The 21,048-nt window shown below is 43.4% G+C and overlaps 1 protein-coding gene across 2 annotated transcripts in view; it reads left to right on the top strand.

Moving 5' to 3' along the window:
• The window catches only part of VSTM2L (V-set and transmembrane domain containing 2 like), a 126,507-nt gene extending 105,497 nt beyond the window's left edge, over nucleotides 1–21,010 (top strand). For both annotated transcript variants that reach the window (XM_073555274.1, XM_073555273.1), the window contains one exon: nucleotides 18,413–21,010. In XM_073555274.1, coding sequence (XP_073411375.1) covers nucleotides 18,413–18,685 — 273 coding nt within the window. In that variant the 3' untranslated portion in view covers nucleotides 18,686–21,010. The remainder of the gene's footprint in view (nucleotides 1–18,412) is intronic.
• The last annotated feature ends 38 nt before the right edge of the window (nucleotides 21,011–21,048 follow it).

Raw genomic sequence — 21,048 nt, 5'->3', positions numbered from 1 at the left:
TTTATTAATACTTTTTATTTTATTTTTGCTTATCTATTCTGTCTGGTGCAATCCCCATTAGGATGTGCTCCACTATTGCCAACGCCATCCATCCAGTGCACGTCTTGCCGCATGTATGAAATCCTTGAGCAGCCGGTCGAGGGTGCATACTGCTGTGCGAGATGTGAGCATGTTGTGCATTTGGAAGCCCAGATACTAGATCTAAATGTGCAGCTGGCAACACTGAGATCCATAGACAATTTGGAAAGGAGTCTTCTGCTCACTGAGCAGACGCTCAATGGGATAGAAGGGGGGGGATGCTAGGTTGGAGCTGCAGGACAGTGAAGCAGCTAGCTGGGTGACAGTTAGAAGGCAGGGTAGAGGGAAGAGCACCAGGGAGGCTAGTCCTGATCTGGCACACCCCAATAAGTTTGCTAAGTTGGCAGATGAGGGGAGTGTTAGTGCAGGAGTAGCACTGCTGCAGCAAGGCATGTCCTCTGAAAGCCGGAGGAGTGTCTGCTCCAGTAAGGGGGGAAATAGGAGAGCAGGGCAGGCCAGACCGGTTCTGGTAGTGGGGCACTCAATTATTAGGGGAACAAATAGGGCAATCTGTCACAAAGACAGGGATCGTCGAACGGTGTGCTGCCTACCTGGAGCTCGAGTGCGACACATCGCTGATCGGGTTGACAGATTACTGGGAGGGGCTGGTGAGGATCCAGCGGTCATGGTGCACATTGGCACAAGTGACAAAGTTAGAGGTAGGTCCTTAACCCCTTTACCACCAAGGGTGGTTTGCACGTTCACTCCCGGGCCAATTTTTACAATTCTGACCACTGTCCCTTTATGAGGTAATAACTCTGGAACGCTTCAACGGATCTAGGCAATTCTGACATTGTTTTCTCGTGACATATTGTACTTCACTTTAGTGATAAAATTTCTTCGCTATAACTTGCGTTTATTTATGAAAAAAACGGAAATATGACAAAAATTTTGAAAATTTTGCGATTTTCAAACTTTGAATTTTTATGCCCTTAAACCAGAGAGTTACGTGACACAAAATAGATAATAAATAACATTTCCCACATGTCTACTTTACATCAGCACAATTTTGGAAACAAAATTTTTTTTGTTAGGAAGTTATAAGGGTTAAAAGTTGACCAGCGATTTCTCATTTTTACAACAAAATTTACAAAAACATTTTTTTAGGGACCACCTCACATTTGAAGTCACTTTGAGGGGTCTATATGGCAGAAAATACCCAAAAGTGACACCATTCTAAAAACTGCACCCCTCAAGCTACTCAAAACTACATTCAAGAAGATTATTAACCATTCAGGTGCTTCACAGAAGCAGAAGCAACATGGAAGGAAAAAATTAACATTTAACTTTTTAGTCACAAAAATGATCTGTTAGCAACAATTTTTTAATTTTCTCAAGGGTAACAGGAGAAATTGGACCCCAAAAGTTGTTGTCCAATTTGTCCTGAGTACGATGATACCCTATATGTGGGGGGTACCACTGTTTGGGCGCACGGCAGGGCTCGGAAGGGAAAGAGCGCCGTTTGACTTTTTCAAACTAAAATTGGCTGGAATTGAGATTGGACGCCATGTTGCGTTTGATGAGCCCCCAATGTGCCCAAACAGTGGAAACCCCCCACAAGTGACCCCATTTTGGAAACTAGACCCCCCTAAGGAACTTATCTAGATGTGTTGTGAGCACCTTGAAGCCCCTAGGGCTTCACACGAGTTATAATGCCCGGGTGTGAAAATAAAGAAATCATATTTTTTCCACAAATATGATCGTTTAGTCCCCAATTTTTTATTCTCCCAAAGGTAGCATGGGAAATTAGACCCCAAAAGTTGTTCAATTTCTCCTGAGTACACTGGTACCCCATATGTGGGAGAAAACTACTGTTTGGGTACATGTCAGGGCTCAGAAGGGAAGAAGTGACGCTTTGGAATACAGACTTTGATGGGATGGTCTGCGGGAGTCATGTTCCGTTTGCAGAGCCCCTGATGTGGTTAAACAGTAGAAACCCCCCAAAAGTGACCCCATTTTGGAAACTAGACCCCCTAAGGAACTTAGCTAGATATGTGGTGAGAACTTTGAACCCCCAAGTGTTTCACTAAAGTTTATACTGCCCAGGCGTGAAAATAAAAAATCCTATTTTGTGCCCACAAAAATGATCGTTTAGTCCCCAATTTTTAATTTTCCCAAGGGTAACAGGAGAAATTGGACTCAAGTTGTTGTCCAATTTGTCCTGAGTACGCTGGTCCCCATATGTGGGAAAAAACTGATTAGGAACATGTCGGGGATTGGAAGGGAGTGACGTTTTGGAATGCATACTTAGATGGAATGGTCTGCGGGCGTCATTTTCCATTTGCTGGGCCCCTGATGTGCCTAAACAGTAAAAAAAAACCCACAAGTGACATTGTTTTGGAAACTAGACCCCCAAGGAACTTATCTAGATGTGCCCCAACTGTTTCAGGTAAAGTAATTTAGTAGTGCATTGAGGTGTGGTACAATTTTAGAATCATAGAATCGTAGAGTTGGAAGGGACCTCCTGGGCCATCTGGTCCAACCCCCTGCTCAAAGCAGGATTCGCTAAATCATCCCAGTCAGATGTCTGTCCAGCCTCTGTTTGAAGACTTCCATTGAAGGAGAACTCACCACTTCTCGTGGCAGCCTGTTCCACTCATTGATCACTCTAACTGTCAAAAAGTTTTTTGTAATATCTAATCTGTGTCTCCTCCCATTCAGTTTCATCCCATTGCTTCTAGTCTTTCCTTGTGCAAATGAGAATAAAGTTGATCCTTCTACAATGTGACAGCCCTTTAGATATTTGTAGACAGCTATTAAGTCTCCTCTCAGTCTTCTCTTTTTTGCGAACTAAACATTCCCAAATCCTGCAACCTTTCCTCATAAGACAGGGTTTGCAGACCGGTCACCATTCTGGTCGCTCTTTTCTGAACTTGCTCCAGTTTGTTGATGTCTTTTTTAAAATGTGGTGCCCAAAACTGGACACCATATTCCAGATGAGGTCTGACCAAAGAGGAGTAGAGGGAAATAATGACTTCACGTGATCTAGACTGTATGCTTCTGTTAATACATCCTAGAATTGCATTTGCCTTTTTTGCTGCTGCATCACACTGTTGACTCATATTCAGTCTGTGATCTATTAGTATACCCAAGTCTTTTTCACATGTGCTGTCACTTAGCCCTATTCCTCCCATTCTGTATATGCTTTTTTCATTTTTATTGCCCAGATGTAGTACTTTGCAGTTCTCCCTGTTAAAAACCATTCTGTTAGTTGCTGCCCACTTCTCCAGTTTATTTATATCTTTTTGAATCCTCTCTCTCTCTTCTCTAGTATTAGCTATCCCTCCTAGCTTTGTGTCATCAGCAAATTTAATCAGTTTACCCTCAATTCCTTCATCTAAATCGTTGATAAAGATGTTGAACAATACAGGGCCCAGGACAGAGCCCCGTGGTACCCCACTTGAGACATTCTTCCAACTGGATGTGCAGCCATTTACGACCACTCTTTGGGTCCGATCACTAAGCCAGTTATGAATCCACCTAACAGTTGCCTTGTCCATTCCATACTTAGTCATTTTTTCAATAAGGATTGTATGAGAGACTTTGTCAAATGCTTTGCTGAAGTCAAGATATACTATATCTACAGCATTTCCTTGATCCACCCAATCAGTGATTCCATCATAGAAGGAAATTAAGTTAGTCTGACATTACTTATTTGTTAAAAACCCATGCTGACTCTGTTTAATCACTTCATTCTTATCCAGGTACTGACATACATGTTGTTTAATAATTTGTTCAAAGATCTTTCCTGGTATAGAAGTCAGACTCACCGGCCTATAGTTGCCTGGGTCCACCTTCTTCCCCTTTTTGAAGATAGGAACAACATTTGCTCTTCTCCAGTCTTCTGGCACTTCTCCTGTTCTCCAAGAATTTTCAAAGATTATGGAGAGGGGTTCAAAAATTTCTTCTGCTATCTCCTTCAGTACTCTGGGGTGTAATTCATCTGGACCTGGAGACTTGAATTCATTTAGGTTAGCTAAGTGTTTCCTCACTATCTTTCTGTTTATAGATATCCTGGATTCTTCTATTCTCTTAATAGGACAGTGAAGAACAGTTGATGTTTCATTTCCTTTCTGAGAGAAAACAGATGCAAAATAGGAATTTAAAAGTTCAGCCTTCTCAACATCCTGTCGTACCATTTCATCATTTTCATCCTGTAAAAATCCTATAGCATATTTGACTTTTCTTTTACTTTTGACATATCCCCAAAATCTTTTATTATTGCTTTTGACATCTCTTGCAAGCCTCAATTCATTTTCAGCTTTAGATAATTGACTTGTGCCCTGCAGGTTCTGCAGACAGCATTATATTCTTCTTTAGAGATGCCTCCCTCTTTCCATTTTTATAAACATTTTTTTCTTCCTTTTTAGCATGTGCTTAAGTTCTGTGTTCATCCATCCTGGTTTCCTTAAATGCTTCCTATTCTTCTCTCTTTTCGGAATTGTTAACAATTGTGCTTTGAGAATTTCATTTTTCAAGATTTCCCATCCTTCCTGGACATTTTTGTCTTTAAGGATATCCAGCCATTGGATCCCTCCAATTCTCTTTCTGAATCCCTTAAAATCTGCCTTTCTGAAATCTAACCTTGACGTCTGAGTCTTCACAGGTCTTCCTCCTCTAGTTATCCAAAATTCTAAAATAGCATGGTCGCTACCTCCTAGGGTCCCAGCCACTTTTACCTCCTCAACCATCTCCTCCCTGTTTATAAGGATTAGATCCAAGGTAGCAGTTCCCCTTGTTTTCTCCCCTACCTTTTGGAAGATAAAGTTGTCAGCAAGAGAGGATAAGAATTTCCTTGACCTGTTAGTTTTGCCTGAGAGATTCCCAACAAATGTCTGGATAGTTGAAATCTCCCATGACAACTATGTCATATTTTTTGGAGAACTTGGCCATTTGATGCATAAAGAGTTCATCCATATCTTCAGCTTGCACAGGCGGCCTGTAGTAAATGCCTACAATGGTGTCCTTTCCATTGTTCTGTCCTTGTATTCTTACCCAAACAGTTTCCACAGAACTCCCAGTCTCTGAAGCTTCAATCTCTGTGCAGATATACGCGTTTCTAACATACAATGTGACACCTCCTCCTCGTTTATCAAGTCTGCAATGGCCAAAACCCAGTGATCGTTGAGCTCGCGGAGACTCTTCACTTATCCCAGAAGGCACTGGGAATATGCAAATGATCTCCTCAAGACTCTTCCACTGGTTTTCCGATTTCCTCTTTTCAGCTGCAATGGCCAAAACCCAGTGATCGTTGAGCTCGCGGAGACTCTTCACTTATCCCAGAAGGCACTGGGAATATGCAAATGATCGCCTCAAGACTCTTCCCCTGGTTTTGAAGCAATCCTTCATACACAGGCCAGGTTTTTTGGGGCAGGTGTCGCATTGATAAATGGTGTCCTTGCGTATTTCGTTTTTGTAACATACTCTGCACCTTTTTTGCGATTTTACCTTTTTTACCAGTTTGCGGGACCTCCCCCGGGAAATGCTGACCTGGTACAATACAAGCACCTTCAGTTCCGGAAGTTCTGGGGCCCGCTCCTTCCAGAGTTCCAAACATCAGGGCCTTAACCACTACCTCCTGGAACTCAAGGTACGACGTATCGGTGTGGTGTGCACATTGTGACAGCAGGAACGCGTTGAGCATTGCCAATTGGATGATGTGCACGGCCAGCTTTTTGTACCACACCTTGGCCTTTCTCAAAGCATTGTACGGTTGGAGGAGTTGATCGGAGCGATCAACGCCCCCCATGTTTTTATTGTACCCCAGCACACATTCAGGTTTGCTGACCTGTGCAGAGGTACCCCGTACAGTGCTGAGGGGGCTGCCATCACCGTGTATGGTGGTCAAGAGAAGGACATCCCTATTGTCCTTGTACTTGATCACCAGCAGGTGGTAGAATACATTGGGCCCTGCTCTCACCTTTTCGGAGCATCTGCCCAAGTAGCGTCTTCGGGAGGCCTCTCTGATTTTTGCGCACAGTAACGCAAGCTGTGGTACCTTGCGCAGAGAGGGATTTGTAGAGTGGGACACTGGTATAAAAGTTACCAGTGTTGAGATGATAACCGTTATCCAGCAGTGGGTGCACCAAATCCCAATTTTCCCACTCACTCTCAGGTCAGGAGGACACTCAGGGGGTTCAATCCTGGTGTCCGTTCCATCGTACACTCTAAACCTGTGGGTGTACCCTGAGGTACTCTCACACAGCTTATAGTTTGATTCCGTACCTGGCCCTCTTACTGGGCAGGTATTGACGGAATCCGAGCCTGCCCTTAAAATGGACCAAGGACTCATCCACGCAGATGTTCCTTTGGGGCACGTACACTTCAGCAAACTTTTTGTTGAAGTGTTCGATGACCGGCTGAACTTTGAACAGACGGTCAAAGTTGGGGTCATCTCGTGCGGGACACTGTGCATTATCGTTATAATGCAGAAACTTGTGGATGGCCTGAAAACTAGCCCAGACCATGACCATTTGGAATACTGGAGTGTTGTATAAACTATCAACACTCCAATATTGCGGAATTTCAGGCTTCTTCAGGATACCCATGTGGAGGACCAGGCCCCAAAATTGCATCATTTCAACTGCGTCCACAGGAGACCAGTTAGTATAGGATGAGCGCAGGTTTTGCTCCAAAAATTGCCGAGCATACAAATTAGTTTGCTCCACCATGAGGTTATCAAAATCCTCAGCGAAAAAGACTTTGAAAAAGTCAATTTCTGTGAGGCCGGTGGTGTCAAACTTGATTCCTGATTCTGCCACAAAATCAGGAATCAGTGGCTTGTAATTTTCGGGGGGCAAGGTCCACACAGGGTCTGCTGAATCAGCTGCGGGCATGGTGGGCGCTGCCTCATCTTCTGTCCTGGAGCGTCTGCGTGACGGTTCCGCAGGACCCGAGGAGGAAGATGAGGGGGAAGAGGATGAAGAATCCGAAATATAAAGAAAAGTCGGATCGTCATCCTCGCTATCAGTGTCGGAGGCAAGTAAAGCATATGCCTCCTCCATTGAATAGCGCTGTTGGGAGGAACGTGATGGGGGGGACATTTTTTTTGTGTAAATATGGTGCTGGGGTGTACTTTATTTATATCTGTGTATGTGTTGGGGGGGGGGGGGGGCTGGTGATTGGTGCACACTATCCTGTAAGAAAAAGCTAAAAGGAAATGGGGAGCAAAATACCTGTGAAAAAGTCTAAAACAGCAGGTCCTAGATCTAAGTGAGCGGTGTCACTTATCAAAATTTAGTGGCTGCTGGATGTGTGCACAGATGTGGCTCAAAGGGGGGGGGGGTGAAAAAGAAAAATGGAAAACAGCCGGCACAAACTTTGATAAGTGAATTGCGTCACTTATCAAAATTCGGCGGCTGCTAAATGTGCTCACGGAAACGGCGCAAAGGGGGGTAAAAAGAGGGGGATTGGGGTGGATGAATAGAGATCGGGCAGGGATCAACAGTTAGGGTTGTAGTTAGGTGGCACAAAAAGGGGTGAAAAAAAATGAAAAACGGCAGGTACAAGCTCTGATAAGTCATGTGCGTCAAAGGGGGCTAAGGAATAAAAAGTGAGCACGAGTGTTGATCGGTGAACTGCGTCACCGATCAACGCTCGGCGGCTGCGCACGGAGGCAGCGCAAAAGGGGGGGTGGAGGGGGGATGAAGATAGGATTGTGATGCTACAAGCTGTGGCACCACAATACCCAGCACAGGAGCTCTTGCTACGTCCGACCTCTCTGCAGGAATCCTCAGCTAGAGTGAGGACCCCTGCAGACATAGACAGGTCAGGGGCAGGTCACAGAGCGGTCACATCGCTGCTGTGACCTGTCATTGGTGGGATCGAATGATTACATCGATCTCACCAATCCCTGCTCTGCCTGGTGACCATGGTAACTGCCTAGGATCGGAGCTCACAGCTCCGATTCCTATGCAGGTCATGGCCAAGTCATCAGCAGGGCACAGAGCGGTCACAGCGTGACCGCAGCTGTGCCCTGTGGCTTGCGCGATCGCCGACCTAATCGATTGCGCCAACCACTTCCAGCAGGCCCTGCTGGGCCTGTCCTAGGCTCCGGCCTAGGATCGGTGCTATTACAGCACCAATCCGGGCCGGTACCGGCAGGGCACAGCGGCGATATTGAGCCGCTGTGCGCTGCGATTGGCGCAATCGATTAGATCGGCGATCGTGCCAATCTGGGGGCTTTTCTCCGCCAGGCACCAGTCCTAGGATCGAGTATATCGGTACTCGATCCTAGCCTAGGATCCTGTTGTTTCAGCCAATCTGGCTGAAACAAAGAGAAGCGCTGTGATTGGCTGTTCTGAATTGAACAGCCAATCACAGCTCACAGAGGGGCAGGCCAGGGCGGAGACTGCCCGGGATGCCGAGGCCATCTATCTTGAGGTAAGATGGCGTCAGCATTTTAATGCGATCACCGCGACTTAAGTCGCGATGTCGCATTAAAGGGCATAACGTAATATTCCGTCCATGGGACTTAGGTCCCAGGTCACATGGACGGAATATTACGTCCATTGTAGGAAAGGGGTTAAAAATGATTTCAGGGAATTAGGCTCTAAGTTTAAAGCAAGGACCTCCAAGGTGGTATTTTCGGAAATACTTCCTGTGCCACGCCAGAGAGGCAACGGGAGATTAGGGGGTTAATAAGTGGCACAGGAATTGGTGTAGGAAGGAGGGGTTTGGGTTCCTTGAGAACTGGGCCGACTTCTCAGTTGGCTACAGGTTCTACGCTAGGGACGGGCTGCACCTCAATGGGGAGGGTGCAGCTGTGCTGGGGGAGAAAATGGCTAGAAGGTTGAGGAGTGTTTAAACTAGGGACGGGGGGGGGGAGGGTATTCCTTTTATAGGAGGGGAAGCCAGTGCAGATAGAGACCTGGGCACAAATAATGAAATTGGGGGTGGGGATGGCATGGGGGGGTGGGGTTAGAACAGTTAATAAATTAAAAAAGAATAGAGGTACAGAGAGATACATAAAGTGCATGTATACTAATGCCAGAAGCCTCGCCAACAAGATGGAGGAATAGAGTTAATGTTGTTGGAGCATAATTATGACATGGTGGGGATATCTGAGACATGGCTGGACGAGAGCCACGACTGGGCGGTTAATTTACAGGGCTATAGTCTGTTCAGAAATGACCGAACAAATAAGCGAGGGGGAGGCGTGTGTTTATATGTAAAATCATCCTTAAAACCCATCCTTCATGATAATATATATGAATCTAATGAAAATTTCCAACAGATGAGAGATGATCTTGGTGCAATTAACTGGGACGATATCCTGAGACATAAAAATACACAAAGAAAATGGGAGACGTTTATTAGCATCTTGAATAGGACCTGTGCACAATATATACCGTATGAAAATAAACATGCTAGAAGTAGGAGGAAACCGCTATGGCTAAATAGAGCTGTAAGGGGCGCAATAAGAGATAAAAATAAAGCATTTCGTGAATTAAAGCAAGTAGGTAGTAGTGAGGCATTAAATAAATACAGAAAATTAAATAAATTCTGTAAAAAGCAAATCAAAATAGCAAAGACTGAGACAGAGAGACTCATTGCCAGAGAAAGTAAAAATAATCCCAAAATGTTCTTTAGGCTAGTTTCACACTTGCTTTTTTTTGCAGCGCGTTTTTCCCGCAAAAAAACGCATTGAAAAAACGCATACATAAGCATACAACTGCTGCGTTTTTTTCAAGCATTTTTATGAGCATGCATGAAAAAAACGCAGCGTTTTTATGCGTTTGTATGCGTTTTTAGCGCGTTTTTACCGCGTTTGCGTTTTTTTCCAACATTTTTAGGTGGCCCCTCACACTACCCAAACCATGACTTTACTAACCCTAACCCTGACCCTAACCCTGACCCTAACCCTAACCCTGACCCTAACCCTTAACCAAATCATACTTAACCCTAAACCCTAACTAACCCTAACCCTGACCCTAACCCTGACCCTAACCCTAACCCTGAATCTAACCCTAACCCTGACCCTAACCCTTAACAAAACCATACTTAACCCTAACCCTGACCCTAACCCTAACCCTAACCCTTAACAAAACCATACTTAACCCTAATCCTGACCCTAACCCTGACCCTAATCCTTAACAAAACCATACTTAACCCTAATCCTGACCCTAACCCTGACCCTAACCCTGACCCTAACCCTGACCCTAACCCTTAACAAAACCATACTTAACCCTAATCCTGACCCTAACCCTGACCCTAATCCTTAACAAAACCATACTTAACCCTAATCCTGACCCTAACCCTGACCCTAACCCTGACCCTAACCCTAACCCTGACCCTAACCCTTAACAAAACCATACTTAACCCTAATCCTGACCCTAACCATGACCCTAATCCTTAACAAAACCATACTTAACCCTAACCCTGACCCTAACCCTAACCCTGACCCTGACCATAACCCTAACCCTAAACCCCCTTAACTAACCCTAACTCTAACCCAAACCCCTAAATTCCATGGTTTAAAAAAAAAAACGCATATGCAAAAAAACGCATACATGAGCATGCCAGTGCGCACATATGCGCATCCATAGGCTATAATGGCCATTTTTAGCGCAAAACGTGCGCATATGTGCGCATTCGCTTTTTTGCAGGGCCAAAAAATGCAACATGCTGCGTCTGGAAAATCCAATCGCACACCCCAAAAAAACGCAGCGCATGAAAATCGCATACATGCGCTGACCAGTGCGCAGGTATGCGCACCCATGTTAAATATAGGGGAAAAAACGCATGCGCAGGTGTGCGTTTTTTTCCAGCGCTAAAAAACGCAAATGTGAAACCAGCCTTAACTACATAAATAGTAAGAAGCTAAAAAATGATAGTGTTGGTCCCTTTAAAAATAGTCTGGGTGAAATGGTGGATGAGGATGTGGAAAAAGCCAATATGCCAAATGACTTTTTTTCAACAGTATTCACACAAGAAAATCCCATGACAGATAACATGATCAGGGATAAAAATTCTCCATTAAATGTCACCTGCTTAACCCAGCAGGAAGTATGGCGTCTAAAAATCACTAAAATTGACAAATCCCCAAGCCCAGATGGGATACACCCCCGAGTACTGCAGGAATTAAGCAGTGTCATAGATAGACCATTATTTTTAATCTTTAAAGATTCCATAATAACAGGGTCTGTACCACAGGACTGGCGTATAGCAAATGTGGTGCCAATATTCAAAAAGGGGACAAAAACTGAACTTGGAAATTATAGGCCACTAAGTTTAACCTCAACTGTGGGTAAAATCCTGGAGGGTTTTCTAAGAGATACCATACTGGAGTATCAGGAGAAGAATAATCTCATGACCCAATATCAACATGGGTTTACAAGGGACCGTTCCTGTCAGACTAATCTGATAAGCTTTTATGAAGAGGTAAGTTCCGGACTGGACAAGGGGAATGCAGTGGACGTGGTGTACATGGACTTTTCAAAAGCTTTTGATACAGTGCCACACAAAAGGTTGATACATGATAGGGGAAAATATGTGTAGGTGGGTTAAGAGCTGGCTCAGGGATAGGAAACAAAGGGTGGTTATTAATGGAGCACACTCAGACTGGGTCACAGATAGCAGTGGGGTACCACAGGGGTCAGTATTGGGCCCGCTTCTTTTTAACATATTAATGACCTTGTAGGGGGCATAGAGAGTAGAATTTCAATATTTGCAGATGACACTAAACTCTGCTGGGTAATCAATACAGAGGAGGACAATTTTCTATTACAGGAGGATTTTTGTAAACTAGAAGCTTGGGCTGATAAATGGCAAATGAGCTTTAATGGCGATAAATGTAAGGTCATGCACTTGGGTAGAACAAACAAGATGTGTAATTATGTGCTTATTTGTAAAACACTGGGCAAAACTGTCACTGAAAAAGACCTCGGTGTATGGGTGGACGACAAACTCACATTTAGTGGCCAGTGTCAGGCAGCTGCTGCAAAGGCAAATAAAATAATGGGATGCATTAAAAGAGGCATAGATGCTCAGGAGGAGAACATAATTTTACCTCTATATAAGTCACTAGTGCGACCACACTTAGAATACTGTGTACATTTCTGGTCTCCGGTGTATAAGAAAGACATAGCTGAACTGGAGCAGGTGCAGAGAAGAGCGACCAAGGTTATTAGGGAACTGGGGGGTCTGCAATACCAAGACAGGTTATTACACTTGGGGTTATTTAGTTTGGAGAATCGAAGGCTTAGGGGTGATCTTATTACAATGTATAAATATATGCGGGGATAGTACAAAGACCTTTCTAATTATCTTTTCACTCTTAGACCTGTGACGGGGACAAGGGGGCATCCTCTACGTCTGGAGGAAAGGTTTAAGCATACTCACAGACACGGATTCTTTACTGTAAGAGCAGTGAGACTATGGAACTCTCTGCCATATGATGTTGTAATGAGTGATTCCCTACTAAAATTTAAGAGGGGACTGGATGCCTTTCTTGAAAAGGATATTACAGGGTATATACACACTAGTTTCCTTAATATTGCGTTGATCCAGGGAGCTAGTCTGATTGCCGTATGTGGAGTCGGGAAGGAATTTTTTTCCCCCAATGTGAAGTTTACTGTTTGCCACATGGGTTTTTTTTGCCTTCCTCTGGATCAATATGTTAGGGCAAGTTAGGACAGGATATGGGTTGAACTAGATGGACTTAAAGTCTTCTTTCAACCTTAATAACTATGCTACTATGTATTTTACAGCAGCAATCTTGTATGTGGGCTGTGACTAGTGAAGGGGGCTGAGCTGCAGTACCAGAGACAACTGATCTAGAAGAGGGGCGCTGATTTTGGAAATACAAGTCAATTCGCGGAAGATAAAGAGCACACTTGTGGTACTCACCTATTTCAGTGATTTATTGTAATACACCAATAGTAATATGATGTGTAAATAAAATAAATTAATTTGAGGGTACTGGCTGGTGAGCTGGGCTAATATATCCACATGTTTGAAAGCCTGTATCAGTATAGGCATGCATGTATGCAGAGTCATAACTAATGCTGGCTTTAGGTGCAAGAAAAACTGTCTTTATTGACTTTTAAGCACAGTTTTCTGGCTACATGAGGAAGCAGGCAGTCTTCATTGTAAGGGTGAGTGCGCACAGTGCAGAATCATCTGTGGATTTTTCAGCGCGAATTTGCAGGTAAAACCGCAGGTAAAGTGACCTGCGGTTTTCCTATGGTTTGACACTTGGACAATGGAACAAGTGTCAAACCGCTGCGCAATCCACAGAAAGAATTGACATGCTGCAGATTTAAAACTGCAGCAAATCCGCGAGGGAAAAATCCGCAGCATGTGCACTGTTTTTAAATCCCATTGATTTGCATTGTACTGTACAATGCCTGCGAATTTGCTGCGGATCCACAGGGCCAAATCCGCTGCGGGTCTGCAGCAGAATCCGCAACGTGTGCACAAACCCTTAGTGGCACGCCTACTAGACTGTTAAGCCGCCATACTTATTACACTAGTGTTGGCCTCACTTCGCATTATGACTGGCTCAACCAATGCTCTAATGTGTACAGGAGTTCGCTAACTGATCATATGGGGAGATATTGATTAGGCATGACTGATTTCAGATTGCCAATTGCATTGTTTTCCCAGAGATAAGCCACCGACAGAGATGTCGGTCAGTGGTTTTGTCATAGGGAGCACAGCGCTCCTGTGTATCGGGGATATGGCTGTTGTTTAAACCATCATTTGGCCAACATTGGCCTAAAGTTGTGTACTGTTTGTAATCCACAATGACAACACAGATGGTAATGGAGATTTTCTGGACTATCTATTGTCTGCCAGAGTCTTCCCTAATGCAGGGTTTTATACTTGTCAGGATCTACATAAGTACTGCACTACCGATTAGCTTTGGGTTTCTCATTGATCCATCTCAGCACTGTTGTGGTAGGCTCCTACCTTTACTGCTTCATCGACTCTTCTTTCTAGTCAGAGGAACTCTTCTCCATCCATGGCCATGACTTTGTGGGGAGCCAGTTGTCTTCCCACTTTGGCATCTTTATCGCTGTGGCATTTCACCCTGTCACTATCTTTCTATTAAATGTTTTCTCTGCCCATTTGAGCCACAAGGCATCCCCACGCCTATACATTCTCGTGCTTTCAGGGCCTAACTCACATGTGATCCCCAAACAATTTTGGACTCTGTAGGCCATACTTCTCCATCGCCATGTCAGCGTGGGCATACAGACAGCTATGTATATCTATACCAGAAGCCATCAGAACCTGTACAATAAAGACACAAATAGTTATAAAACCAAACAACAAAAGCAAGCCTCACAAGAAGACCTGTGGTGAGCGGGATAGAAGCAAGGTAGGTAAAGTGACAGAAAACCATGTACCATACTAAAATGCAGTCCTCCCACCTTACACCTACTTCATATTGCTAGTGGTGTGTCTACAATGAATCACTGAACTGGGAGAGTGTCACAAGGGCGTTCTTTTACTTCTGTGAATTGGATTCTTAACTCTATCAGTATGTTCTGTGTTGCTGAGAACCGAGCAAACCTTACTATTACAAACGGAAAAAGCATGGTACACCCTCTTATAGTATAGTAATGAATTTACCTTCATTTGGTGTTCTATACATATAGTCCGTTATAGTAAGGCGATTTTCCCCTTTTCCAATGTTTTACTATAAAGCCCCATCGGTCCTTCTCTCTACTGCCCAGACTTGGCCTTTTGCCCTCGAGCATCTTGAAGAACACTAATGGGGATCTAGCTTGCACGGCCGGAGCAGAACATTAATTTGATTTACACTGCTTTTCTTCCGGAAGGGGTAAGCTTTACATTTCACAGAATGGCAAATACCAGGAGCAGATCAATTTGGAAGGAAAGCTAATTAGCCGCAGAGATTTTTTTTATTGATCTTGTTCTGTAGGAGAGAGAGAGCTGTACTTGGCAGGGATGGGAGAGTTTGACTGAAGTGTTGTCTCATTGGGGGAATATATACATTAATTTAGAAGGTAGCCTTAAGGAGGCTTAGGCTAACAAAACAACCAGAAGTGTGGGGATTGAAAATGGTTTGTTATATATTGCCCTACCTTTAGGAATGTTCTGTTACTGTAGTTTACTGTCCACATTTGTATGATCACACTATTACCTATTTATAAATCAGTGGATATCATGGACAATCATTGCACTTGGGGAGTTTGCTAAAGGGAAAGTGTGAAGACCCATAGCTGCTGATGTACCCTATTTTACACATTATAAGACGCACTTTTTTTCCCCCAAAAATTTGGGGGGGGAAATGGTGGTGCGTCTTATAATGCTTATATACCTTGACGGTACCATTGCTGCAGGCTGGGATGAGAGGGTGCCCGATGCTGTGGGGGTCACATCTGACATTTTGTGAAAGGCCAGAGCCCCCCGCAGTTTCCTGTGTGGTGGACTGTGGGAAAATGGCCACCAGGGGCGGAGCATGCGCAGATGGAGATTTTGGTAGCAAGATCTCGGGAGATGAGATCATCTCCCGAGATCTGGCTACCGAGATCTCCATCTGCACATTTGCCGCCCCCCATTTTCCCCAGAGTCCACCGCACAGGAAACCACGGAACTGCAGGGGGCTCTGGCCTTTCACGAAATGTCGGCAGAGCCTCCCGCAGCGCTGGACACCCCGGGCAGCAGCGCCGGGGTCACCCGCAGCACCAGACACCTGCAGCTGCACACTGTACATCAGACACCCCTTCATCCCAGCCTGCGGCATCACCCCACTCCTGCCTCCTCCAGCAGCGACCCTGGGACCCCTCCTCACTGTAGCCACCACCCCCGGTAAGCAATAAGACGTATGGATTATAAGAAGCACCACATTTTGTTAAAGAAAAATTTTTCTTTTACTATTTTTCTCCTCAAAATTTGGGGTGAGTTTTAATTTGGAGCGTCTTATAATCCAAAAAATACAGTAAATGAACTGATAATTGCAGATTTAGGCTACACGTATTGCACAATGGGACATCAGATGAAATGACTTCATGGAGTTTTGTTGTAACCTGTAACACAACTATTGCAAAAAAAAAAAAAAAGTCCTCCTTACATTAAATAGTTGCTGGGACCTGAACATTAATATAGGAGCTCTGTTAAGTTTTTGAAATGGATTTTGTATATTAGGCCCTGTCATACTGTGAGGTCATCTTATGGCTAGGTTTCAAATTTGAGTAAAGTCATGTAAAGGTCACTTGTCACATCCAATAATGATAAATCAAGTAAAAGATGTAGATCTATTATCAACACCTAATCTTCTGTACCATCGGAGGAGTGATGTGTCAGGAGGACTACAGAAGCTCACCTTCCTACATTAGGCACCCCGACCTGTCACCAATGTGTTAGTATCCTATTGTAGTCTGTTAATTGAAAGCTAATAAAGTAACCTACAAACGCTAATGTCGAAAAATGTACCGATGGAATAGTAAATATCCACACCTAGAGTGTATTAGAGAGTGCACTAGAGTGTATCTAACGCATTATTCTTCAATTGAGATAATTGTCTGCAGTCTCCAGTGGTCAATCTCAAACCCCCTGTTGACTATCTCAAATACAATGTATAAGGCATTGTTCTTATTTCAGGTTATTAAGGTATCTTTTCCCTACGATGTTATTTAAGGAGCATAGTCCCCCTATAAATAAAACATTACCTGGAAATATATGTCCTTGAGATGCCTTTAATAACCTCTTTAGCTATTACCTTAGCTAGGTTACAGATGCCGGATGGCATCTACTAATGGCAGCAATTACAATGCCCCTAGGTGTTGTGGTGACTTATAAATCATTGGTAGGAGTCGTCTGCCCTCGTATTACTCTTTGTCAATCTTTAGGTTAGTTGTAGTATTTTAATCTTGAACCAGGAAAATCAGGATGATTCACAAAATGGGTATTGCCTGAGTACAGGGACTTGTGATGAAGAAGCGAGATATAGAATAACGGTGGTATGATAATTATACAGTCCTGCAATCTATCGAGCATCCTAGAAGGGTCTTTAGGATTAATGGAGGGATAACCCAACATTGCTGAGCAAGTAAGTTTAAAGGGGTTATCGCATAAATTTTATTGATCATCTATCTACAACAAAGGTGATGTATGGTTTGGGACCCCCACCAGTCATGAGAACAGGGATCCTAAAGTCCCCCTCTGTGAATGACGCGATAGAGGGAATGTGCGAACTCCACTCCTATAGACCATTAATAGATAACTGACAGCATATTTTCACTATCACTCTAATCACAGAGAAGACTTTGGGACCCCAGTTCTCAGAATTTGTGGGGCTACCGGTGGTCAGAAGCCAAGACATCATGCATTTATTACATCTCCTGCAGAAAGATGATCCACAATGTTTATGGGACAACTCACTACTGCTCCTTTATAAAGTGAATTTTGCCCTTCCATGGTTCTGGGGATTATTAGGGTCTATCTATACTGTAGATAGGTAAATAAATGTTGTTTATGGGACAACTCTAAGTCTAGTGTTACATAAAGACCTACCAATAAGACATTATGTGAAAAAAAAAGTTACTATTTTAGTCCTGCATTTTGGCTGTAAAAAAGAACACCGCATGCTGCTACACAAGACTTACAATAAAATTCATGGGGTTAATGTCATGTGCCAAAAACCCAATTTTTTTGGCCAATGGCCACATTGTCAAAATGAACAAATCCAAAGGGCCACCATTAGGCTGTTACCTTCTCAGATAGTTATGGCATATCTAAGCTATAGTTGCCAATTCCACCTCTAAGATTCCTACCTGTTGGAAAAAATGGGTAAGGAAGGGATTAAGTGTGCATGGCTCTTTCTCCATTGTAGTGTAAGTTTCTGTAACGGCAAGCTGCTTGGCTAAACCACAAAAAAGATAACCACAATCATTCATGGCCGCCACAGACCCCCTATTCTGATGACATATTGGGATCAAAGATGGCCCAACAGAGCACCTTTAGTATTAACCTGCCCCTTCTGCACTACACTATAGCCTGTGGGCCTCACAGAATTGTATTGCAGGATGCAGAGTGTCTACCACTTATCTGATATCTACTGGAATAGTCTTGATTTCTAGCCGACATCTTTCATTTTGGAAATTGGCTGATATTTTACCTTTCTCACCCCCATTTTCCTTGAGATATGCGGTGTCAGATGTGTAAGGAAGCAGCTAACTCATTAACTATACAAAACCAACATATTCTAGACACAGTTGGGGGTAGCTGTCATTACTCTCTATCCAGGTTGATGAACTTCAAGCTCCATCTCTATGTTTACATGTACATTTCATCCTGAGGCATTAGGTGTATTCTTCTTGGGTGGCTTTGCTCGTAACAAACTCTTATCTTTTCTGCATAGGTGGTAAAGGTCTTTGGCAGCAACATTTCACACAAACTGCGCTTGTCTCATGTGAAGATTTCAGATGAAGGAACCTATGAATGTCGTGTGCTGGATTACAGTGATGGAAAAGGAAGGCAACATCGTGTCAAGGCCTTCCTTCGTGTCGAAACAGAATTAGGCCGCCGTGGTTCAATCCCTCACCGCCAACAGGACACCAGCACTCACCGTCATTTCCAAGTTAAAGAGCTGAGAAAGCGAGCAGCAGAGCCTTGTGACCAATGCCAGGTGTAGATGGACTGTGGTACTTTTCCCAACCACCAATGTACAGAGGAGTGCATGAGAGGCTTCCCAACCTTCTCCATCTGAAAATTGATGTCTACTTGCAATCAGGAGTGGTCGGGGAAGAACAATGACTTTCTCACTTTACCCCATCACGTGACTTACTTCCTTTCTCAGAGAAGGGCATTTGAAGGTGCTCAGACTGTTATCCATGTGGACAAAAATGGAGCTTCTTCTGCCATTGTCCACCGATCGTAACTGTGCCCTGCTATTTCACTAGTTGTACTGTACAAGCTTTTGAGTTCATAGACCATAGGCATTATGGGAAATATAGTTCCCAGGATGCCTTTAGGTAGATGATCTCAAAATAGATTAAGATTGGGGTAAAAGTTAAAAAGCCTTATTCGAAAGGTCTCTCATTGACTGGTCTGCTTTTCAATGTAATATTTTACACGGCTCGCCAACATTGTGATGTTCAAATCGCTAATAATATCTAACCAAGTGTTTAATTTCCTGTTATTATTCAAGAATATAGATGCCAATAGTGGCATCATTGCTCTTATTCTCCATGTGTGGCATCAACATTGACTATCTCCAGTATATTGCCTTTCATTAAAGAAGATGTGGCTCTAACAAGCTCACTTCAGCTCAGAGGTGATGTTCCAGTGCTGAAAATCTATCGAACAGTGATCTATGTAATTATCATACACATAGTGACTTATTTGATGTTGAGGTTCATTGATCATATCTATTTTAGATCAATTTCATACCATCTCCTAAAATATTGAATGCCAAGAAAGAATGTTTGGTATATACATCTTGTTTCTTGCATCTCTTCGACTTCTGAAGAGGCCCCTATGATAAAATTCTGCAGTAGTTGAGTATGTAGGACAACCTTCCTTGTTCTTCATGGGGAAGCACTAAGGCAACTGGGACATGATCTGGATCATTCATGGATTGTTGAACTACAGATATACAACATATATATGAATGTTGGCCCTTTAATGTGAGGTGTCTAATCTTTTGAGGAAGACCCAGTGAGACCATGTGATAATTGGTTAACAGGCAAGTAAAAAAAAGATATCTTTGTAATATATAGCCTGTTGATGAGCAAGGTGGTTATTTGTTATGTACTATAAGACAGAACAAATGTGAGACCAGCAAATTGCAACCGAGAGCTCAGCTCTTGAAATCCCATTGAAATTTGAGTGTAATCTTTGTAAATGTGATCAGCAATTTACTGTCCATCCATGCTTCTATACCGTGATAGAGCCCTATTTAAGCCTTCTGTTCTTCTCCAGTTGAGCTTCATATATTGATTCAAGTTGGTCAGCTTGATAGGAATTGCATCTCCTACCACTGGCTATATAATATTGGATTCCCTTAGCCATGCCAACAGAAATGTTGTTTGCAGCTATCGTGAGGTAGGTTGTAGAATGACTACGGTTGTTAATCTTCTATATTTCTTTAATTCTGGGAAGATTTCTTTAAAAGGGTCGTTTGGAGAGGCCTATATGAATAACTATTCAATATAGTTATAGATCCTGGCGCATTTGTATAATTCTGACCATCTAGCTAAAACTCGGATTCTCAATATCTAAAACAAGCAACTTTCCAATTTATTAAAAATATGTAGTTTCCCTAAAAATGATACTATTTTCTTATTATTTACAGCAGTGCTTACAAGCCCTTATCTATGGAGCTTGTAAGCACTGCGCTGGGGATAGATTGTTAATGTGCACTGTTGGCTCCCAATTCTATCCAGCTTTAGAGCTCTTCCTGCAGAGGCAAAGCTATCTGTTAGTAGCATTGGAAAGTACACAGTTCAGGCCACAGGCACAATGACATCACCGGTCTGAAGCAAGGAGATGGTGCATGCCTGCAGAGGATGAGCGAAACACCCTCTTTAAAAAAATAAATAAAAAATGCTTAACCATGAAAAGAGCTGCAAAAGATATTCTGGAGGCCAATGAGCAATACGATTTAGGAATGATGGGCTTAGAGGGAAGAGCTGTGTAAAGAGAAGGTTTTTGGCATTGTTTAATACAGGCTGTATAGATGTGCTACACAGATCCCATTAATATGCTGCTGTAACTGGCACCATGGAGTCCATTTACTATGTGAGTGCTTTAACAGCTGCTTCCATACTGTACCAGTGATTCAGGTTACACGTGGCAGGCAGTTTTGTTTAGGTGTGGCTGTAAGATCATTCAGTATTGGAGATGGCTGTCATGTTCTCCACTCGTGAGGTGGATGTGGTTCTGGTTTAGGACGATGGCACCCTCCATACATGTGACGCCTCCCTGGATGTAAATAAAGCTGATTGTTATCCCAAGAGCCACTAGTTGAATTTCTTTGACTTTGTGCTGTTTATG

This window comes from Dendrobates tinctorius, unplaced genomic scaffold, assembly GCF_039654945.1.
Source record: "Dendrobates tinctorius isolate UK_male_01 unplaced genomic scaffold, ASM3965494v1 ptg000223l, whole genome shotgun sequence".
Taxonomy (NCBI): Eukaryota; Metazoa; Chordata; class Amphibia; order Anura; family Dendrobatidae; genus Dendrobates; species Dendrobates tinctorius.
This window is presented reverse-complemented; position numbering and strand designations above follow the sequence as displayed.